Source organism: Cervus canadensis, chromosome 13 (genome assembly GCF_019320065.1).
Source record: "Cervus canadensis isolate Bull #8, Minnesota chromosome 13, ASM1932006v1, whole genome shotgun sequence".
Lineage (NCBI taxonomy): Eukaryota > Metazoa > Chordata > Mammalia > Artiodactyla > Cervidae > Cervus > Cervus canadensis.
The window spans coordinates 36,323,728-36,348,367 of record NC_057398.1 but is presented as its reverse complement, the minus strand read 5'-3'; the positions used below and the strand labels follow the sequence as shown (position 1 = coordinate 36,348,367).

At 39.8% G+C, this 24,640-nt stretch overlaps 1 protein-coding gene across 7 annotated transcripts in view; it reads right to left on the bottom strand.

The window, feature by feature from the left end:
- KIF1B (kinesin family member 1B) overlaps window positions 1-24,640 on the bottom strand; it is a 150,426-nt gene that overhangs the window by 43,704 nt on the left and 82,082 nt on the right. For 3 of the 7 annotated variants that reach the window (XM_043484799.1, XM_043484800.1, XM_043484801.1), the window contains 5 exons: window positions 7,110-7,203; window positions 6,042-6,190; window positions 3,998-4,176; window positions 2,696-2,833; window positions 1,292-1,540 (listed from right to left, as the gene is read on the bottom strand). In XM_043484799.1, coding sequence (XP_043340734.1) covers window positions 1,292-1,540; window positions 2,696-2,833; window positions 3,998-4,176; window positions 6,042-6,190; window positions 7,110-7,203 — 809 coding nt within the window. Of the gene's footprint in view, window positions 1-1,291; window positions 1,541-2,695; window positions 2,834-3,997; window positions 4,177-6,041; window positions 6,191-7,109; window positions 7,204-18,255; window positions 23,053-24,640 lie in introns of those variants that run through there. The other 4 variants (XM_043484802.1, XM_043484803.1, XM_043484805.1 and 1 more) reach the window with 2 other exon arrangements.

Here is a 24,640-nt window from a genome sequence, read left to right as displayed (position 1 = left end):
CTGAAATCCTGAACATCTGTTCCCGGCATACACCAGACAATATTCATGGCTGTAAAATCCCTTTACGTTCATTCATGGAAAACCTGAATAAATGCCCCTTTACCATTATAAAACCGTGAGGCTGTCTAATACTCCAACCCATGGTCATAACTGAGGTCTTCATTTCTATCAAAAAGCATTTCTTTTCTCCCTTTCCATAAAGCTGATTATCTTCTACATTTAATTCTCACCAGGTAACCAACCAACACTATACTATGAGCTAAGCTTTAGAACCTTACATACCTAGGGGGTCAGGAGACTTGCTGCACTTTAGGTTTATTTTTAGATAACTGGTGCTAACCCATTAACACTGAAGTAATTTCCCTTTATTTTTAAAGGGTTCAACAAAACATGGTTTTAAAGTACCACTGAAATTAAATTTAATACCTCGAAACATAATACTTTTTTTAATCCAGTGACTGTTGCACTGTTGAATTTGTAATTAAAATTACTTCAGCATGAAGACTGGAAGGATGTAGACAAAGACCCCAGTATGAGGAACATGTGCATGAGAGCTCTGCATCACTGACAGATGGGGCCAGAGACAATGCCTTAGTTTGGCAGCTAAACTCAACACAAAGCAGTGTCATGGAGCACTGAACAAATATCCATTGTTGACGGTTTCAACAGATAATTTTATGAGATTCATTATTACAATGCCTACAGGTAAAATCTTAGCAGAAACCAAAGATCCATGAAACTGCCAAAGAAAAGGTATCCATCTGAGTTAGACGAAGAGGGAATTTCACGTTCCTGATTCTTTTCTGGGCTCACAGACTATGCAAGAAATAAACCTAATGCTACTCCTGACTCTATGTTTGTCCCTGTGATTCCTGTTGATGCCAAGAATCCCTTCCTCCTAACACTGGACTTGCTCTGTTCTCCCTCTCATGTTGCTCCCTTAGGCTTCTTCACTCACATTCCTACAAGAGGAAATATCAGACCACAATAACATTCTCCAACTCCAGAACAGTGTGACTCTTGGCTTTAATTACTTTCTCCTCTGGGGTCTCCTCCTTCAGAACAGAATTACTAGGCATGTAAGACAAGGGATCCTCCATGTAAAGTCTTCACACGCTGCCACATAGATTGTACTGAGGAGGCCAAGAAGCTCCCAGATGCTGCCTGAGGGCTCTCTCACCCACATCATGAATTGAACTAGATTAAAGCAAAATTGTCCAAAATTGCACAAGGAGCCTCTTTAGAGCAAGAGCTGGTCCCTTTTAGCCTTTCTCACTTTAACCTCACCAACCTTCCCACTAAAATGAACCATGGGGACCGGTCGTAAAACGGGTCGTGCCCGTCACTGAAGAGATCTGAGCCCTCCTCCGTCCCTGCGTCAGAGCCGGTGTCATCCACGAACGCCTCCTCATCAAAGTCCTCCATCTCCTCTTGCTGCTCGTCAGCCAGCTCAGTGATGTCGGAATCGGCCGTGGAAAAAGTGGGGGAGGGTGTGCGGTCAGCAAGGCGCTCATTCACACAGCCGTGGAAAATGGGGGAGCTAGACACCAGGGGACACGCCGATGGACACAGCCAAGGAGAGAGGAACAGTCGGTTAAACAGGAAGCTACAGGTGCCAAAAGGACAGAACCCACTGAGGAACCAAAACAAAATAAGCAAGTGGGAAAGCAAAAGGATAAAATAAGCATAAATCATCTGGTTCAGGTGAAAGGGAACAAGGACTGATCCTTAGAATAAGAAAAGCAAAGGAAATACATGAGTAGAATATGCCAGGTAAATAACGTGCTGTAAAACATTTATGTTCTCCCGTTCACACAAAAGATTAGCAGCCAGGCCTCAAAGGAGCCACTCAATATCAAGTGAAATAATAAAGTTTAAATCTTTATTCCAATCTCCATGTCACTGTGGAGCAGGAAACAAAATGGATGAATGATATATGGCAAAGTAGGTATATACCTTGCTTGGGTAAGATGTGTCTGGCCAATTCATCTCTTTAAAAAAAACACTCTACTATCAGAGTAGAGTGAAAAACACTAATTTCATCTCTACAAAATACGACGACTTCGGCTCCACCTTTGAACCCAGTTCCTTTAAAACTGTCAGAAAGTATTCTCAATCAGAAAATAATTCAAATTCTGAAGTCATTAAGGTGACAGTTCTCTGCTTTTAAAATTCCAAATCTCTAAGAACTTGACTCAATGTGGACTCACATTCAATGTTGAAATCAAAGTATACATAAAAGAGGTGCAAGTGGGCTACTCAGGTGTGCAACTATTCACTCTTGGTAAAGACTAAACTGAGATGCACTGTTTTAAAAATTAAAGTGAGGACGTATCAGGTCATGGAGAAGTTGTAGTCTGATAAACTGCATGCCATACTGTGACTCTGAACCATGCTGGATACAGACACAGGTTTTCTTTTTCTTTTAAATCTATCTTGGTCAAGAGTAAGACATTTTGTGAATGAGTTGAGAGGCAGGGAAAACTGTCAGCTACTTTGTTTCAATCCTGAGACTTAAACCTGCCAGCTGGATAAAAGGGAAGGGAAATATACCAAATGGCACAGTGGCTATGTGTGAGAGGATAGGATTATAAATGGGGGCTTTTGTGTACTTTTTTTCTTTAACTTTATGTAATACCTGTGAGGCTTTAAACAATTAAAACCATTACCTGAAAAGAATAAAATCATCACATACCTTCCCACAAGTTTGAACCAATGGAACCGATCATAAAATGGATCACTGCCAGTCATGGTGGTCTCACTTTCATCTTGGGTGCTGGAGGCCATCTCCCCTGCCCTGTCATACATCTCTCGCATCAAATCCAGCCTCTGCCTAGACAGTAAACGTAAAGTGCACTGGGTTAATATCACAAGGTCACGTCAATATTACACTGGAAGGATCTTTCATGCAAGGTTTTTTTTTTTAGTTTTTATTTATTTATTTATTTATTTTATTAGTTGGAGGCTAATTACTTAACAACATTTCAGTGGGTTTTGTCATACATTGATACGAATCAGCCATAGATTTACACATATTCCCCATCCCGATCCCCCCTCCCACCTCCCTCTCCACCCGATTCCTCTGGGTCTTCCCAGTGCACCAGGCTGGAGCACTTGTCTCATGCATCCCACCTGGGCTGGTGATCTGTTTCACCATAGATAGTATACATGCTGTTCTTTTGAAACATCCCACCCTCACCTTCTCCCACAGAGTTCAAAAGTCTGTTCTGTATTTCTGTGTCTAAGGTTTTAAAAAGCTGCTCCCACCATTTAATGGTATTAAAAAAGAATGAAGGCAAAAAGCACAGAAACTCTAACACTCAGTATCCAAAGTGTCAGAGTCTAGAGAGAAGCCATCAAGAAAGTCAAGAATGGCCACCTAATCTCTACTGAGTCCCAGGATTAATGTAGTTCAATGGCATATGGTATCTCAAATATACTGAAACAGCAGAAAATACCTCATTATATTAAAGGCAAAGGAAGCTATGCTATAACTTTCCTGTTTATTCATCATCATCATGAGATCCAGGACAGAAAAGATGAATAATTACTAGATCTAAGACAGAAACAGATATTATAAAATTAAAAGAGTTAAAATATAAGAGGGTCTATGGAGGGTTAATTAATTTTAATTCCACACCCCTCCAAATTTGCATGCCAAATTTGCATGCCATCTTTGCACAAGGTGCCATGTAATTTTCCCTTTGTCGTTTCAAATTTAGTATACACGCTGCCAAAGGAGCATTATGGAGGGCAAATGTAAATCACCTCTACAAATGACAAAGGTATTCACAGAGCATGATTTGTTCACTTAGAAGAAAACGAACCGACAGTGCTATTACCAACACCAGCAACAGCACTTAGATACACAGAAAGGAAGCAACGGCAACGTCACAGAGAAGAGCCCACGTGAGCAATTCATTATTATTTTCTAAATAAAACAACTGGCTTTACATGTAACATTTTCTTTTTTTTTTTACATGTAACATTTTCATACTTAAGTTTCTCCAAAGACCAATAATGTGTTGCTCCGTTTTTCAGATCCTGAACTTCTACAGCTACCACTGTACGAGGGAAAGGTCTGTCATCCTGAGTTTTTTCCATCTCAGTGGGAAGCAGTTCAGGAGGCAGAGGGGAGTACAACGTGTCCGTGAGCAGAACAAACTGAAACTGCACCTAAATGGACAGAAGAAACCATGAACAAACAAGCTTTTTGTTTTTCCAAGTGAGGTTCAGAAACAAGGCAACATAATCAGGCCCAAGGGGAAAGACGTCAAACAGCAGCATGTGGTCAACAGCTTCTGATTAAGTGAGAAACATGACTACTTGTATATTAATCATTTAGCTATTTACAGTCTTTGTTTTCCTGGCCTGGCACAGTGTTTTTGCACAGCCTAAAATCTCAATAAATATATCCTGGTTGACTGAACAAAGACTTTCATAGAGAACAGAAGGTGGACCCAGGAATGCATCTCCAAATGAGAGCGGGTGGACGCGTGCTAAGGTTTTCTGTTAAATTCAAAGGATTATAACTGTTACTCTTAAAAGTGTTTACTACAGAAAAGTGCTTTGCATTCATCATGTCATTTATTTCTTGGTAACTCCCTATTTTTTTTTTAAACCAACCATTAATGAAATGCTAGGTACAGCTGTGAGAAAAAAAGACCTAGCCCCTGCCATCATTTAATCTATTTGAAGAGGGAAATCGTTAATATATAATCACAAAATGAGATGGAGTTACAAAAGAATAAGAGATCTTATTCCTATTTCACGAAATTAAAAATACAGCCCTAGAAAAAGAGAATTTTTTTTTTTAAGAGAATGATTTTTCCCCAAAGTTAGGCAGTGTGAGATCTTACCTACTTCTCAATACTACCCCTCATCCTATTCCCTGTAATCTTAGCAGTCAGGAGACTGTCAAACAGAGAAACACGCAGAACAATGAATCTATACTGTGGTGTGATGTTTCCGGCATCACAATTACCATGCGTAGACACTACTTTAGCACTGTATGTGTATTCATTCTCTCACCCTTCATGAAATCACAAAAACCCTGGCTGGCAGGCCCAGTTGCTACACTCCTTCTGTAGATGAGGGCCTAGAGGCCAAGGTTACTAGAGTCAAACAACAGGGACAGCTGGGATAGGAACCTGGCTGTCTGGCTGCAGAATGCATGTGCTTGTCCATTCCACAGAACTGCCCCTCAGACCCTAGTAGAGGAGAGGCACAGAGGACTTACAGGTGCCAACTCAATGGTAGAGAACTAAAGGAAAACTGAGATTTTCAGAACCCAAGGGAAATATTTTTCTACTGATATGTTTCTTTAACTCTCATCATATATAAAACAGGCTAGAAAACATGTTATTTTAAAAATTTCATTTAACAAATACCTAAAGACATCACTTTGCTAACAAAGGTCCGTACAGTCAAAGCTATGGTTTTCTCAGTAGTCATGTTTGGATGTTGAGAGTTGGACCATAAAGAAGGCTGAATGCTGAAGAATTGATGCTTTCAAATTGTGGTGCTGGAGAAGACTCTTGAGAGTCCCTTGGACTGCAAGGAAATCATCAGTCAATCCTAAAGGAATCAGTCCTGAATATTCATTGAAAGGACTGATGCTGAAGCTGAAGCTCCAATAGTTTGGCCACCTGATGTGAAGGGCAGACTTACTGGAAAAGACTCTGATGCTGGGAAAAATTGAAGGCAGGAGGAGAGGAGGGCGGCAGAGGATGAGATGGTTAGATAGTATCACCAACTCAACAGGCATTTGAACAAACTCTGGGAGATAGTGAAGGACAGGAAAGCTAGGTGTGCTGCAGTCTATGGGGTCGCAAAGACTCGGACATGACTTAGCAACTGAACAACAACTAGTACCTACTTCATTCCAGGCACATGTGTTAAATGAAGGCATATATAAATCTGTTTCACAGCAAAAAGCTGCTGAGTTCACCCAAGGGAAACGTGGTCTTAAAACGAGGACCATGAAGCCAACCAGGCTAAGCTCTGCCTCAGGATGGTCGCTGTTCCCACAACCTCCATACCTTCTTCTTTAGTTCCACACTGATGGCATTGGCCTCCTTTAGGTAAACGGCATTACCCCAGAGTAAGTCCCTTAATGAGGTGAACTGGTGAGACTTCCACTTCCGGAAGGCCCACTGGGCCAGCTCAAATTCATGTTGTGTCCACGGAACTGAAAGAGCAAACCAGGTGTATTTAATGGTGGACTCATAACTATGTAGAAATTATATCCCTCCTATACCTCAGTTTTTTTAAAAAATCAGGTTACTTTCCAGCTTTTCTTTCTTTTTTTTAGATACAGCTCTGTGTGGCTTATAATAAAGAAAAATCCTTAGTCTGTTGTACAACTTGAAACAGATATATTTTCCTTTCTAGTAGAGGAAAAAGGTCATATTTCACACAGATATTTAAAAATAAAGAATTCAGTGTATAAATCAGGAGTTCCTTTAAAGTTATTATGAAGCCTTGAGATTACTGAAGAGGTTGGGTGAAAAAATAAAATATGATGAATGTTCACACCGCATTTTAATTTCAACTAAGAAATTCTAGAAAACTTCAGACAGGTAGGTATGACAAAACAATGTGATGAGCAATCTGCCAGAAAGAGATTTAATGCACGCTTCTATATTCCAAAGTTCTCACAGGGAAATCCCTGACATAAACCAGCAAATAAAACAGAGCATCCTTTTTTTCTTTTTTTGGCCACATCACTCAGCTTAGTGATCCCTGAACAGGGATCAAACCCTCGTCCCCTACATTGGAAATGTGGAAGCTTAACCACTGGACCACCAGGGGAATCCGTAAAACAGAGCATCTTAACAAAGATTAAGCTCTATATGTGCTTTTCACATATATATAGATTTCATATGTATGGCAATATGAGACAGTTTATGTAAACTGCCCAAGAGATTTCTATGGAGACTGCTCAGAAACCTTGGGTTCTAAGTCCCACCCCCACCTCATAGAGTACAGCCTGGACTCTTAGCCTTGAGCATCTTTTAAATCATCTTTAAACTGGCTCAGGAATTTGACAACACAGATTCAAAACATCTACAGAGGAAAGTTTCTAGATTACAGTCTCTAGATTTCACCTTCTTCCTCCTCCTCTTCCTCTTCAGTTGTTTCTGCAGCCAGGGATCGCGTCTCCACCTGCTTCTGCAAGGCCTGCAATTTACTCTCATAGTCCTGAACGAAAACAAAGAAGATAACATGTAGGAGAGAGAGGAAATAGGAGGGAAGGAAAAGAGAAATGAAAGGAAGATTGGGCAAGGGAGAGACAGCAAAAGACAAAGAAATGAGAAGCCAGAGGCAGGAAGCAACAATAAAAAGACAGACATACAGAGAAATGCTTCTGAAGAAAGCCATAAAGCACACAAAATAGTCTGCACTGGGTAAATGCTTTAAAAGATCTTGTATTCTAGGGAATTTAACTGCAGTCTCTCTTTCATTTCCTTAGACTCAAGAGTTCTTTATTTGGGATTACAGTAGAGCAAAGGGGGGATTTTCAAGGAAAAAAAAATGCATGTGTCCCTTAAAGGTTAAAATGCATTTAAATAGTATCTTGACACATCCAAGAATTCCAAAGAAAAACAATACTGGAAAAGGTTAAGTTCACTAGTATTGCTAAGAGTTCCAATTATCTGTTTGGATGGGAGAAAAAATTCAAATCGTAGACTCTGAAACTCTATGGATGAAATATTACTATCTTTGCAGATGTAGGATAAGTTTAGCTTTCAGGGAACCTCAGTGTTAAAAGAACACAGTGTTATTAGGATTGAAATAATCTACATGCTGCATTTATTTATTCAATAAAGAAATTTTATATCAAAATATACTGTTATAAAATATACTAATATATTACAAATCATATTCATCCTTCCTTTCTCCCTTGTTTCCATGCACTCTCAGTAAGTGTGATATCACTACTATCAGTGAAAAATAAAATGGTTCTTGGGGGACTAAAAAGACCTTTTTAATGTATAAAGCACAAATATACATACAGTATGTAAACTGATACCCTATATATCTGAGGTATTAAAATGGCATGGTGGGAAGAGAACAGGCAAAAAAATGTCTAAAACAGTTCCTTGGTGTGTTCATGAAAAAAAAGCTCGTGTTTTTTGACAAAAAAACAACTTAAGAAAAAGACCTTCACGCAGTAAAACACCAAATCACCGCATTAAGCACAGCATTTAAAAAATAAACTATTAGGCTTCCTGCTTCTCGAGGAGTGGCATGATTACAGGCTGTAAAGAGATAGAAGGTTTAGGTACGACCTTGTACTGCTTTCAAACAAAGCTCTCCAAGTCACAAATATTCCATATGCATTACAGAGGATCACTGAGAGCCCAAGTCAGCAAACTCCATCACAAAAGGGGCTCCCAACGGCAATGCTAAGAAGGATGCAAATATTCTCCAGGCTCTAGTCATTTATCGTTTAGTCTCACAAAGGAAGCTTTCTCTCTTTAGTGGAGCTGGCAGTGACCAAAAGCCAGCGAAACAGCTTTTTTTTTTTTTTTTTTGGAAACAGCTTTTTAAAGACATCTAAACATGCTTTGTAGGGGACCATATACTGTGGGGAAGAAAGAAAAAGAAAAATATAAAGTACCAGGTATAAAGATGTGGGTTTTGTTCCTGGAAACTGCTCTTACTAGTCTTATAATTCTGGGAAAGTTAATCCTTTTAACACCTCATTTTGGCCTTTATTTATTTATTTATTTTGGCCTTCTTTTTAAATGAAGATTTTATTATTCCACCTGCCTAAATTTAAGGCAGGACTGCAGAAGGACCAAATGCCATACAATTTTAAAATGTATGTGAAAGTCCTCTTAAATGGCAACATACTATCAAAATGACAAGCAGTGTTTTTAGAAAGTTTCTTGTCTACATACATCCAGCCCCCCACCTTGGTTTCTAAATACCATTCTCCACTAACAGAAACCAGGGCTCCTTAGGAAAATGATTGATTTCAGATTTGGAGCAGGGAAAATACAAGGTAACCCCAGAATATCTTGTGCCAGAAAGCACAGAGTACTCAAAGACCAATAGAACCATTTCAAAAGGACAAAGACTCCCACTGGTCAATAATAATAACAACAGGAAAACAATATATAGCACGTTGAGTGTAAAAAGAATCCATGAAAAAAAAAAAAAAGAATCCATGAGACCACAGTGGTACTGGAAAGAGAGAGAGAAAAAAGGGAAAGCTCTTCCTTACCAAAAAACAAAACAAAAAGCCAGTTAAATGAAGAGGGAATGACAGAAAATCACTACTATATTGCAACCCCAGATGTAGTAACTGAATCATCGAAGGATCATTAATACAAGCTATCACAACTGAGTGAAAGGTGGATGGAAAACAGAATATTCACACAATCGCAAGAGTCTACTAATGAGAAAGCACTAGAAAAAAACACATTAACTAAATTTATTAAACTTTAACATTACTGAAAATAGGACAAATTGACATTTTACATCTACTGCTGTGAAGCAGATGGAACTACACAATGTAGCATTTATAGCATTCTTAACAATGTTTAACCTAAATCAAATCTTGAAGAAATAATCAAATTAGAAAGTGACCTAGACTCTTCAAAAATACCTATGTAATGAAAGATAAAAGACACACCAGAACCAAATGCAGTAAATAAACCTTGATTGGGATCTTGGATTAAAAAAACAGACACACTTCTAACATTTATATTTTTTAGACAACTATGGAAATTTGAAAATTACCTGTATATTACATGATTTTGAGTCAGTATTAAATATTTGGATGGGATAATGGTATTAAGAGAATATCCTTGGTTTTAGGATATATACGGGTATTCAGGGCTAAACTAACATGGTATCTGTAACTTACTCTCAAATGATTCAGAAATAGCATATACATATGGGTATACAAAGGTTCACTGTACTCTTTTTTTTTTCAAAGTAAGAGGCTGGGTTTTTTTTAAAAACCTATGTACAACAGGATTCTTTTAGCAAAAAGAGAAAGACTGCTGATTTACCTAAAGAGCATCATATGCAAAAAAAGTTAATATTTTAGCTTGAGAATTTTTTTGTTTTTCATTTTTGCCCCAATTTTTTAATTATAGTAATATACACGACATAAAATTTGCCATTTTAACCATTTTAACGCATGAAATACACTAATAATGTTCTACAGCCATCACCACTGTCCATGCTCCAGAATTCTTCATCTTGTAAAAGTGAAACTTTTTGCCCATGAAATACTAACTCCCACCCTTGCAGCCCTGGGCAACCACCATTCTACCTTTTGTCTCTATGATTTTGGCTACTCTAGGTATCTCATATAAGTGGAATCATATATGCTTGTGACTTTTTGTGACTGGTTTATTTATTTATTTTTTTATGAAGAATACTCTTTAATCCAAGAAACAATTGAAGAAAAGAAAGAAGAAGGGACGGGTACACTAAAAAAAGACAGGACACTGTTACGAGATGAGAGGAAGATGGAGAAGCTCAAGGCCAAGCTTCACACAGATGACGACTGTGAGTGTCCAGGGAGGAAGTGTGATGTGGGCACATGGGCTGCCCGGCCTCTCTCCTCTCCCATAATTTGTAAGATCCAGAACAGGGGTCTTTGTTCCTTTGTTTTATTTCATCTATGAACATTTGGGTCTATGTCACTAAAAGAAAAAGACCCTTAAGGGGGAAAAATTGATAATAGCATTTCACATCTAAAAGGTAATCTCTTAATGTCAAATATATGCATCATGTTCACATTTTCTCCATTGCCTTCTAAAAAAAAAACTTTTTTGTTAGCAGTTTGAACTAGGGTCCAAATAAGTTTGGATGATAGGCTGCTTAACTCTTTCAGTCCCAAGGCTTTCTCTCCATCTCTCTTTTTTATTTTTTGCCTTGTAATTATTGAGGGGAAAAACCTGGCTTGTTACTTGTATAAAATTTCTATATTCTGAATTTTGTTAGATGCCTGTGGTGTCATCTAACATGTTCATATGTGCCTTTTAATTCCTGAGTTTTGGAGGCTTGATCAGATATGTGTATCTGTGTTTATGAATAGCGACTCCTATGTGGTACGTCCATTGGGAAGCTGAATTTGATTGTCTCCTTTTAGTGACGTTAATAGCCTTGGATGACTATTGCCTTGATCCATTATTTCTTTTTTTTAAATTTTTTTTTTAATTTATTTTTATTAGTTGGAGGCTAATTTGTGACTGGTTTATTTTTGAGGATTTCCTCAAGAACAGGATTACACCAGGAGTAAAACAGCTAGCTAGTGGGAAGTTGCTGTATAGCACAGGGAGCTCAGCTTGGTGCTCTGTGATGACCTAGGGGGATGGGACGGGAGAGGCGGAGGGAGGTTCAAGAGGGAGGGGATGTGTATACACATACAACTGTGTCTCTGTTGTACAGCAGGAACTAACACAACATGGGAAAGCAATTATACTTCAATTTAAAAAGAAGGAAAAAAAATGAGTTTGCAAGCTGGTCAAACTACCAAATGAAGACAAAATCCTTAGATTCTGACAGTTAAAAGAGTGACTTTTCCTAAAAGCTGTGGTTGTGCTTTAGTAGCAGTAAAGCTGACATAAAAAGATGCTCAATAATGCTACAGACCTAAAACTTTAACTGCACTTTGACCAGGAAAAATTTCTATAAACAGTTGGTAGTCCAAATGTCAATGAAAGTGAAGTGAATGTGAAAGTCACTCAGTCATGCCCAACTCTTTGCAACCCCAAGGACTACTCAGTCCATGTAATTCTCCAGGCAAGAATACTGGAGTGGGTAGCCTTCCCCTTCTCCAGGGGATCTTTCCAACCCAGGGATCGAACCCAGGGCTCCGGCATTGCAGGTGGATTTTTCACCAGCTGAGCTATCAAGGAAGCCCCCAAACGTCAATACCAATTCTTGAATTGGCCTCCTCTTCCCCAAACTAGGCTGCATATGAGCTTCCAACAAGGATGTTTTGATTGTTACCAGAAAACTACTAAGCCCTGGATTTTCCTGCAATAAATGGATAAAGAGATCCAGATACTACTGTCCGTTTCACAGAGAAAATTATACTCATTACAGAAAACATGCTAAAAAATAATATATTTACCAATAGTCTTTTGTGTTTATAAAAAGTTCCAACTAACTGAATATATGCTCCATATTTATAAAGGCACTGCACTGACAGTTTCCTCTTCTAGAATGTTCTCTCCCACCAGACTATCCTTGTTTTCAAGCTTACCTTGTGCTAGGAACTGTTCTAAATGTTTAACATGGATTGTTCCAATCATCCCAATAATGCTATGAAAATGTTTCTATTGTTATTCTCATGTTAAAAAAGAAAAACCTTAAAGAAATTAAGTAACTCTCCAAAGATCAAAATTAGCAAGCGGTAGAAAAAGGACCTGAACCCAAGCACCTGGCCTCAGAGCATGCTATTTTTTTCAAAGAAAAACCACTATCCATCCATTCATTTGACAAATGAATACCATCTTCACTCCTATTATATGCCAGATGCTAGGAATATAGTGAGTGGTCAATAAGACAAAAGTTCCACTGGTGATGGAGATATAATAAACAGTAAACAGACACGGTACATGCTATGATTTCAGGAGAGAGAAGTGCTATGAAGAAAAGGAGTTATCAGAGGCCAATAGAGAGAAGAGATGGGTAGAGGAAAGCTAAGATTAGGTACTCAGGGAAGGTCTCTCTGCAGAGATAACATTTAATCAGAGATCTAAGCAAGCACTCTGAGATCCTTGGTGGAGGTTGCTTATTCCAGTCAAATTTAGCTAACAGCAAGCACAAAAGCCCTGGTGTGGAGCTTGGTGTATTTAAGGAAAAGCAAGAAAACCTGTGTGGGTAGACTGGAGGAATGAGAAGAGTCGGAGAAGCAGTTGACAACTGTCAGATAGGGACTGGGTTATGGACAGGTTTACAGGCCACGGAAAGGACTGTGGATTTTATTCTAAGGGAGTCACTGGTAGCCTAGAGCCAGGAAATCTAGCATATGTAGTAAAAATACCAATGTCCATGGAGAATTGCCTGTGGACTTGGAACAAGGCCAGGAGCCGTGAAGCTGTCCCTGCAGTTTCAAGGGAGATGGCAGTGGCCTGGTCCAGGGTCTCAGCAGATGACAGTATACATACACCATGGAATATTACTCAGCCGTTAAAAAGAATTCATTTGAATCAGTTCTAATGAGATGGATGAAACTGGAGCCCATTATACAGAGTGAAGTAAGCCAGAAAGATAAAGAACATTACAGCATACTAACACATATATATGGAATTTAGAAAGATGGTAATGATAACCCTATATGCAAAACAGAAAAAGAGACACAGAAGTACAGAACAGACTTTTGAACTCTGTGGGAGAAGGTGAGGGTGGGATGTTTCAAAAGAACAGCATGTATACTATCTATGGTGAAACAGATCACCAGCCCAGGTGGGATGCATGAGACAAGTGCTCGGGCCTGGTGCACTGGGAAGACCCAGAGGAATCGGGTGGAGAGGGAGGTGGGAGGGGGGATCGGGATGGGGAATATGTGTAACTCTATGGCTGATTCATATCAATGTATGACAAAACCCACTGAAATGTTGTGAAGTAATTAGCCTCCAACTAATAAAAAATAAAATAAAATAAAACAAAACAAACAAACAAAAAAGCAAATAGAGCTGGCATATGTTTTAGAGGCAGAAGAAGTGTGCCCTGCAGATGAAGATGTGACCACAGGGTGTGAGAAAGAAAGGGAAACTGAGGATCGCTCTTGGATTCTGGTCTGAGCTAGCTGCTCTGGCTTAGACAGTTCAGATGTGAGATGCCAGTTAACTCTCTGGACGTCAGGTCCCAGTTTTGTGTCTGTGAGATTGGGGGAAGGCCCAGGCTGGAGAGAGCACCTCTGAGAGTCAGCAGAGGAGGAGGCAGGGCAGGGGTCTGCAGACAGACTGCCTGCTGAGACTGGACCTGGACTCCGCTGAGCAGCTGTGCGAGGGTGGGAAAGTATGTAAAATGGGATTAACAACACCTACACTTCACAGAGGAGGGGTGCTAGAAGGATTCAATGAGTTAATACATGTAAAATGTATTACATGTATTTGGTCCAAGTACTGTTGACCCATGAACAATACAGGATGGAGCACTGACCCTCCACGCAGTGGAAAACCTGCATATAATTTTACAGTTAGCTCTCAGTTTCCAAGGTTCCACACCTGCAGATCCAAACAAATGTGGATCTGTGGTATGTATTCACTGAAAAAAAATCCACATCTCAGTGAACCCATGCAGGTCAAACATGTGTCTTTCAAAGCTTCACTGTAAATGCTCAACAGGAGGTGCTGTCTTCATTATCACCTGTGTGAACACAGAAGCTGAGGCCACAAAAATGTGTGAGGTCACCTGGACGAAAGAGCAGATATAGGGGGAAAAAAAAATGGCCTCTGTCTGCAGCCACAGAGACCATGAAGCAGCAGCAAGAGAAAAATCAGAAGTCAGGAGAACAAAAGGTTTCGAGAAGCGAAGAGCAGGCAAGCCATGTAAGATGCTAGACAGATTTAGTAAAATGAGGACTTAGAAAACACCTGGATTTTCCACCAAGGAGACTCCTGGTGACCCCGACCAGACTGGCTGCAGTGGTGAGGTGGGAATGAGTCTGACTGGACTGAGTTCAAGAATGGGGAGAGGAGACAAGAAAAAGAAGGTAGGCAGTGGGGAAAAGTACAGAAAACGCTCTCAGGAGTATTTCTAGAAAAAGGAACAGACAAACACAGTGGCAGATCACAGGGAACACAAACTTTTTTTGAAACTGGTGTTTGCATGCTGACAGGAATAACATAGAAGAGAAAATCAGATGCTGTGAAAGAGAAGGGGTAGGTGTACAATAAGTCCCTCAGAAAACAGAATGAAGGGAACAAGGACTGAGCTAAGACAGGAGCACAGACAGTTCTTCCATCAAGAGGAGGGAAGACCAGGTATGGGTATGGATGTGTGGACACACGGAGACCTGGATGTGGGGAGAAAAGAAAAACTTCCTGGTTCCTTCTCTTTCTCAAAATGAAAGTCAGCAGCTTAGAGCAAAAAAAGGCCATCTTTCATCTCCTGAGACACCTGGTTTTAAACCTTCAGAGCATCCTGTGATTTTCCCTCAAGGTATTTGTCACAAACGTACAATATGACCATTGGTGTGACTGTCTAATGGCTATCTCCTCCATGACTCTGTGAACTTCATGAGGCCAGGAACCTCTCATTCACCACTGAATCACCAGCATCTGGCACTTGTCTGTCTTCTAGAGTAGATACACAGTTGTGTGCTGATCTTCTAGTCAACAGTTCTCAGAAGCGACCACCTTCCGGGGGTTGGCAAATCTGCAGGCTGAATCCAGACCATCACTTGTCTTTATAAATACAGCAGCTTTCACAAAACACACCCACATCCATCCCTTTGCGTATCATCTACAGCTGCTTTTCTGCTACAACAGCGGAACTGAGCAGTTTTGACAAAGACCATGAGGCTCTCAGGAGGCTCCCTGGTGGCTCAGACTGTAAAGAATCTGCCTGCAATGAATGAGGGAGACCTGGGTTCAATCCCTGGGTCAGGAAGTTTCCCTGGAGAAGGGAATGGCTACCCGCTCCAGTATGCTTGTCTGGAGAATCCCATGGGCAGAGGAGCCTGGCGGGCTCCATGGGACTGCAAAGAGTTGGACATGACTGAGTGATTAACACTTACTTACATATGAGGCCCACAAAGCCTAAAATATTTACTACTAGCCCTTTACAGAAAATGTTTACCAGTCTCTGTTCTAGACAATGGTTCTCAAGGACAGATGCTGATCCAGCAGCAGTAGGAACAGCAGCATCACTTGAGATCTTATCAGAAACACAATTATCAGACCCCACTCCAGACCTCCTGAATCAGAAACTCTGGGGGTGGGCCCAGCATTCTACGTTCTCACAAGCCCCTCAGAAGCTTCTCACGAACACGACAGTTTTGAGAACCACTCTTCTGGGTGACACACACAGATGGATGGTGAAGAAAACACGAAAGATAAGGTACTTATTCTAGGTGAATTTACATTCTCATGCAAGGACCAAATAAGCTCTCAGAGTTAATATTAAACAGTGGGCTGCCCTGGATCGGCTGCAGCAGGAAAAGGGGCAGGTGAGCATTGATCTGGAAGAGGAGTTAGGCACAAGGAGAAAGGATTCTAGTCTTGAGGAAGTGCCAAAGCCCAGAAGTGGGAACAAACTTGGCAAGCTCAAAGAACAAAGTGCTTGCAATGAGAGAGAATGTTAAGACATGAAGTCAGAGAGGCAGGCAAGAAGCCAAAACACGGACAGCCTTGGAGGCTACAAAGCACCATGGGAAGCCACTCAAAGGATGATGTGGGTGGCTGTGTAGACAATGGCATACACACGTCAGGAACAGGAGAGAAGAGACTCATTAGGAGGTTACTGTGGTACTACTGGTGAGAGATGACGATGTCATAATGAGGGCATCTCTGAGGAGATGGCATTGAAGGTAAAAATGAATGTCATAATTCTGGGTTTTCCAGTTAGGCTGCTTTTGACATTAGAGGCTTAGCTCTTATTGCTAATACTGCCTTCCTCCTTTCATGGTGGATTATAATTAGCAAGCAATAGCTAGAAGGGAAACATCCATGTTCCAGTTCTTGTCAACACCCTAATTTACTCACCAGCAGCAGCACCACGCAGACAGCCTCAGATCTATGCCTCTGGGGGTCCTACAGCACCTGTGCTTAGACCTGTGCGGCCCATCTTCTCCTGTCTCTCAGGCCTGTTTTGGTCTCATTTATTTTCCAACCACGGTTCAAGCAAGAGCCATTCACCACCTCATGGGATATATACACAGGCTTATCCCCACCACAAAATGATTAATTAATTCTCTCTCCAAGTAATCTATCAGTTACGCCCTCTCTCCTCTCTCCCTGCCTGCTTGGAAAGCATCATTTCTCATTTAGTTCCTCCAGCAAGTTCCCAACTGAAGCACTGGGCTCTGAATCTGCCTTCTTCCAACTCATCCTCCCACCCAAACTTCAGCCATTTCTAAAAGGTTAATCTGACAATGCAATCTCCCTGTAGAATATGTGTTAGCTTCCATCACACTCAAGACAAAATCCCAAGCCATGGGATGGGATGCCATTAACCCAGCATGCCAGTCTGGCCCTTGCCCCCTCTCCCCAGGTCCACTCATCTCTTATCACCCTCCAACACACAGCTGTGTTCCAACCACCCCCAAGTCACCTGCAGATCCCTAGACCTGACACACTTCCTCCTTCCCTCGGTCATTCTTCACTTGGATACACTGGCACTTGTGCTTTGGGATTCTGCTCTTGGCTTAGGGCTTCCTCTTTTAGAAACCTTTTCCCACTCTGCCCACGCTCACCCTGTGCATATTACTACACATATTATACTACACTGGAAACGTCTGTAGTGTCCTAGAAATGGTCAGATATTGGCCACTTTTCCATCAGTTTCACCGACAGCAGAGAGATACAAAGTACCTGAAGGGAAAGAGAAAAAGCCTGAAGCAAACCAACCCAAGTATAATATTTCCCCAAGCTCCAGATTTCATATTAAAAACTCATGGCAGGGGAACAAAAAACCCACGTAGATACTGTATTCTACTCTCTTATGTATGATTATGTTGTTTATCAACATGAAAAATAATGCATGTCCAAATGTTCAATAAGACTGATGGTCCGTTCCAGAAAAATCTTCCATTTTGTCCTGTTCACCTCTAACATAAGACCAATACTCTGGGTGGAGAAAAGCAATGGTTAAAGGAAAAAAAGAAAGGTTAAACAGAGCTACTCAAAACTTTTTAGAAATTTCATGTCTACCCATATGAAGGGAAGTTTACCATTTCATTTAAAGAAAACTTGAAATCAAAATTACATAGTAAAAACATAGAAAATACAGCTCAAGGTAAAGTCAGAGACATCACACAGGGATTTCTGATATCCTCATTCATCGTCAAAAATAGAAAAGCTTTTATTTAAGTAAAAGGTAGCATAAAATAAGGGTTAAAGATCTCATTTAAGACAGAATTTTGATAACTCAAAAAGGGTAAGAAAAGCAAAAGCTCTAAACAAATGAAGTTCATGTGGAAATATTGTTAAAAAGATATGGTTTGTAACCATCTTCAGATGAAAAAGCAATAAATAAAAGTCAAGACCAGGTTTAATCAGCATCATGCTGTTTCCCTCTCCCCTCCTCCCACATCAGAGACAAATCACACTCTTAAAAGGTAACTTCAGTTTTTATTGAATGAGGACTTTATTTTTTAACATTACAAACTAACTCTCCCTTTCTGAAAAGGTAGATCTTACACTCAAAGACCAATCTTCAAGCATTTTTTAAAAAAGAAACTGGGGGAGAAATCCATAGTTCATTAAAAAGAAGATTCACAACTTCTTTTTACAGTAATGATAGGAGGAAACCAATACACTTCACAACCTACAGTGGTTCAAACTAAATATATAGAGCAGATTTTTAAACCTCATAAAGATGACATAAAGTGGACATTTATCAAAACTGTTCATAATACAGAATCTGGCTCTGACAGCATAGAACAAGTACTTGCTTTGCATTACACCTAAGAAGGCATTCTCATTAACGTACACCAGGACAGCAGCTTCCCCTGCTCCCAGTCTTTTGTGTATATCATTAAGGCAAGTCTACAGAGGACCAGGAAGGCACAGGAGCATAGCAGCTGACCGGAGGAAAGCCATGTAACTTCCTATAGTCTGACAGCCTTTAATGCAGACATTGGTGTGGCAAACTGTGTTTTGTCCTGTTTTTTTTTTCCCCCAGCATCAATCTGTACCTAAAGCACAAGAGGTCACTTCAAGTCACTTCAATGGAATAAACAATTCCCATTCAATGCATTTCCAGTGAAAAGAGAAGCACCAGAAAGAATCAGAAGTAAAACTAAAGGAAAAGCCCTTAGGTTTAGACTTGTTAGATAAACAAACTAATTCTGCAAAGAATACCACAGTGTGTGGTTTGATTTGTGAAATTGTACCAACTGATTAGGACTCAACGCCTATTATTGTCAGATCATTATGTAATTTCAATAGCACAAACTTTTCTTAAACTGCACCATGATAACAGCTAGGGATATTTCAGTAATACAATAATGACTTAGTGGTGACCATTTACCTTTGGTCTTGTAGGATTTAAGCTTGGGGACAGATACTGTCAAATTTAAAAACAAAACAAAACAAAGCAAATACAACCAATCACAAAAGCACGGTACTAGTTACTTCTTTAGTGAGAGTCAATAAAGTAATTTCATTCATATAGTTATTTTCTAAAATAAGTATCTGCTCTGAAATACATGAAGGGACATAGATAGCAATCAATCAAACCTTGGTTCATTTCTTCCTGGTCATCTGAAATTAAGGGCTAGTTTAGATATCTAAACATTTCAGTAATCTGAGGGTGCCTGGATCAGCAGATGAAGCACATATATAAATCTAATCCTTTGGAACATCAAGTGTGGGTATAGTGCCTACCACAACCCACATTTGTGAATGAAAACACTGTGTATCTTTTCATTTTACAGCCTCCTGATCACCAGTAGAAACTCACTCCCATTGTTCAGTGCCAAAGGGAGATACCTGTCCATAAGAAGATTAAAAAGGCCACCATAAAAAAGAAAATACATAGATCTATCCTATGTTATCTCAAGTTGGAAAACTGAGAGCCCACTTTTGATACAGAGTTGAAAGCTGAGTTATTATTAGTTTTAGAAAATGAACTTTTTGCAAGAAAGAAATAGAAAACTATGCCTAAGAAGGACACAAGGGGAGTACACAAGGTGCACTGAAGTGACTGACTTGAAGTCGCCTACCAAGTACACTCAAACCACCTAGTACAGGACACTGTCATCTCCATTAAGTCAGTCCATTACAAACATCGCTCCTGTCTAATCTGCCATGAAACTTCAGCTGAAGACGAGGACTGCTCTAGCTATGAAAGCAAAAATAGCCCCCGAAGTTAATTGGAAGCAACTTTTTGTGCATTATGAAAGCATTTTCTTAGAAGCAAAGAAAAAAAAAATACTATGATTAAAAACAATGTTCTAATAAAGCATAGTGCCCACACGCAAAGGAAAAACATCCTATACAACCACAATCTGTGAGGCTTCCTTGAACATTAACTGCTATCCTGGATGTAATTTTTCACACCATCTGGAAGACAAGCATTTGACAGGTGACTTAGTGTGACTTGGGGATCTTCAACAACGTGGTGTCAGGCAATCTCACAGACATCTCTGGCTCTTCACACCGCCTCTTAAAAAAGTTTCTGACAAGTTCAAGAAATGAAGGATGTAGAAAACTATTCTTTTCTTCCCATCAAAATCCATCTTTTTTAGTGGATTCTCCAGTGAGGCAAACTGAGACCACAACACAGTAAAATGAGGTATTGATACAGTAACTGTTCATCAGGACGTCTCCTTCCTTGCTTGAATATCTATGAGCATTACTGCTGGTGACCAAAGAATAGTTTATTATACATCATCTCCTTTATTCTAAGTCAGACCAAAGTTAACTTAGTTCAATATTTCATCACCTACTGAAAACAAGCAGCACACAGTCAAAGGCTGCATCCTTCTCCCCATGTCCCACCTCTTCCCTCTCTCTACCAAATAACCTCCTTAATAAACTTATATATACTGCTCAAAACATGAGTATTTTGTTGGTATTTCTGTTGGCGTGACATTGGTGAATAGTTCAGTGTCTTTCTGTATGTATTTGTGTGAGAAATGATGTTAAACTTCAAAACGCAAACCACAAACAGAAATCCAGGCAGGTGCCAACTTAAAGATTTCAGTATTATGACAGAATTTATACATACACTGATGTATTCAAAAGGGAAAAAAACCTACTGAATCAGTTCTATGCAAAATACAGCTGAGTAAGAAGATGTGAAAGTTCCCCAGAAAATGCAAAGTTGTGTACTATAAAATATGTCCTAAGACATTTAGTTCTGGCTTATGAACTTCCAATATTTAAAGAAAGAAACAGACATGGATAGGAAATCCAAAGCTGTGTCCACAGCTGCATGTTCTTATTTTTAAACTAATGGCTAACATTCATGGGGAAATAATAGACATTTAATTCAACATCTCAAATTCCTCTTTAGAATGTTTGCATAAACCAAGAGGCAGGTATTTCTGGATATCAGATAAATTTATAGGTTTTACAAAAACATAACAAACTTACACCAAAACAAGACCAGTCTGGGTAAGTAAGTATATTATCTAGGCACCAAGGAAAGAGGACAGTCTCAGAAAAATAAGAGAGGTCTCAGTGTTTTGTCCAAAATTCCAGAAACTGCCCACTTACGGTATACAAACAACAGGGAGGTGTTGAAACATTTACCAGTGTCTTATGTTTTAACAATAAAATCAGTTCATATTTTAGGAACACAACATTACAATCACAATGTAAATACTAAGAACTCAAGGCCAAGGCTAGAACCAACTCAAATCATAAGCGACCATCGCCTGTTTCCTCCACCAAGAATTCAAGCTTGTCCAGTAATTTAGACTGTGGTTTCCCGACCAGTTTTGAGATTGGGTGCCGAGAACTGTCGCCTCATTCTCGGAGGTGTCACAAACTGGTTACAGTGGTTGGGTCTGTCAGTCTGCTTCTGACAAGAAGTGGCCGCACTGCCCTCCACCTGAGCTCCAGTGTTATAATTACAGTAAGCTTGACGGTGCTGGTGCATGTGGCGTTTCGCCTGAAAAGTCTGCAGGTCAGCGGTGGGGTGGCCACTGTGGGAGGCGAGCACTTCTGTGGAAGCAGATGCCTGGCAGCGTGCACTTTTCGGTTGGCCATTATTGAGAGAATTGCTTCGCCAGCGTAACTGAGGTGGCTGTTGTTGATTATTAATGTGCTGCTTGCTAACCTGAATGTGATCTTGACTTCGAGTGCCCTGAGGGCCCCACGGTAAGTGGGGATCCTTAGAAGCTGCTCTAGTCCCCTTTTCTTGGTTCTCTGGCTTATTTCCTTTCTTTCCATCTTCCTCTTTGGGAATCCTAAGCTCTATCACCTCATCTTCTGTGATGATGATGTGTGTCCCGGGACTCCACGAGTTTCTGTGTTTAGGGTTGCTCTTAAACGGAAACCGGGGCTTCCGGTTCTCTGGAGGGATAAAGCGATGAGGTACATTCTGCCGACGAAGCTGCTTTGTTATTTCCTGCTGCTGCAGGTTCTTAAACCGAATTTGCTCTTGCCTCATCCAACGCAGACGTCCACGTCTAAAAGCTGGGTCTCCGTTCATCAGCTGGGAGACACGCTCTTCTTTCCCAAGGTCTCCGCTGTCACCTTTACTTACATCATTCTCAGGCTTGCTAGTGGCACCAGCACCACCGGGTTCCTTTGATTTTTGGTTTCCTTGGGTTTTCTGTTCTGGAGACCCAATCAGAGGCAAGACTTTCTCCATTTTGAGCATTTTATTTCTTAAGACTTTTATCTCCTCATCTTTCATGTTATTTTGCTTTTTAACTTCTTGCAAAATATCTTCCAGCTTGTCTATATGAACCTTGAGGTCGTCCACATCAGTCCCGCCTTTACTACTGGCCATCATGTCCTCAATCTTCTCATCCCCTACACCGACGGTGTCCCAGACATCCCTGGCCACTGCCCTCCAGGAGTCCCGCTCATTAGGATCTTTCTTCCCATACATGGCACAAAGTTCTTTCATCTTAACAATGGCCAAGGCTTCAATCTCCTGGCGACTATGCCGAAAATCGTTGAGAGCAACCTCATAACATATCTCTTTCACAGCCTGAATCTTAAGATCTGAGATGGTGACCCACTTGGAATCTTTACTCAGGCGTCTTCTCTGGGGGATCTGATACATTTTTATTGGTTCCCGTTTCTTCCCACTGCTGGGGAGGCCGCATTTTTTAACAATGGTTTGCAGCTTGCTGGGAGGCAGCTTTTCTCTCAGAGAAGTGATCAGTTTCCAGCTCTCTTCGCAGGACCTCTTGTCAGAATCATCCCCGCTATCAGAATCCGCGTCCTTTGGAAAAACAAAATCAAAAATGGCCCCAAAATAACCAAAATTAAAATGTAAAAAAGGAAACTCAAATTGAAGAAAAAGCAAGCAAAAAAGCCCTAATAAATTTAAAAATGAAACCAAAAATGCTAAAAAAAAATAACCAAAAACAAACAAAAAACCCTAGATAATGTGCAAGTCTATTAAGACATACGCTTATGTAGATTATTATCAATATGAAGATTTGCTTGTTTTTTTTCTAGTAACATTAATCATAATTTCCACTTTGTGGCTTAACTGATGGAATCTGCAATCAAATTTCTTAGGAGGGCTGAAACAGTGAGAAAGTCTCTCACTGTAAGGTCACATAAAGTTATTAACAAAATGGTGTGAAATAACATCTCTGCTATCTCAAGAGAATGAACTAAAACCTTCACCCCACACATGCTAACACCCATGCAGCCACTTCCCCACATTTGCCTTGGTTATTGCTGTTGCTTCTTCCAGAAACTCTTTTCCCCCATGAGTGAGCACAGATGCCATACAAGATGTGACGAGCAGGCAGATTAACAAAGGTTAGTAATGCTGGAGGATGCCACGTTTTGTTTAGCTTTACTAAAAAGAGCAGCCCTAGAAAAAAGTTAGAAGATGAGAAAGTAGAAAAAGAAGCAGTCAAACAGGGATGTTAAAAATGCTAAGAATCCCTATTAGCAGACCTTGAGAGATTCTTATCAACCAAATTGTTTTTTTTGCTAGAAGGTAAGAGGGTTCTGAAACTAGTCTTTCCATGAGCACACATCAGATTTGCTACTTTCCTGTGTTATGACAAATTGATCTATTTCATTTGTACAATTAAAGTTTGTTATCCATACAATAAGGACACATTAAAAAAGGATCTTTATAGTGAGTCTGCTATTTTGTTTTCCACACACTTAAACCAATAAATACCTCATCTCCAAAATTTTAGGAAACAAATCTCCAGAACATAAACTAAGTTAGAAAAACATACTTTCATTTAAACATTATTCAAAATTGCCAAAGTAATATTTTAATAAATACAACCTAGAGATCTGTTGTTTCATCTATGAAAACCTATGGTGTTTCTAGTTTTTTGAGGAATATTACTTTAAGTTGACAACTCTCATTATCAACATGTAAAACACAAAGATTATATTCTGCTTACGTATTCTGCTTGTGGATGCTATTTAAAACATTATCTGTAACTCTGTCTTTCCAGCTGTTTTTGCACCATTACCTCTTTTTCAAACAACTTTACTTAAGCTTAAAACAGCAGTCTGACTTTACAACTAAGCAAATTCAATGGCTATTTGGATAATAACCAATTATTCTTAACAAACACAAGCAAATCTTGGTAACATGGGTCTAAATGAAAGCTGGGTTGGATTTAGAACTCCCTATGGCAGACAAGATTAAGAAAGGCTCTCTATTCAGGAGATAAAAGTTACTGGGAAAAGAAACTACTCACTAAAAGGGTAGTTCAAGGTAGTCTAGTAAATGAAAATGTTCTTATTTAATAGTCTCTTTGACTTGGCTATGGTTACCATAATCATCTCTAGGAAAGGCTTAGGGGAAAAAAAAAAAAAGAATTGAA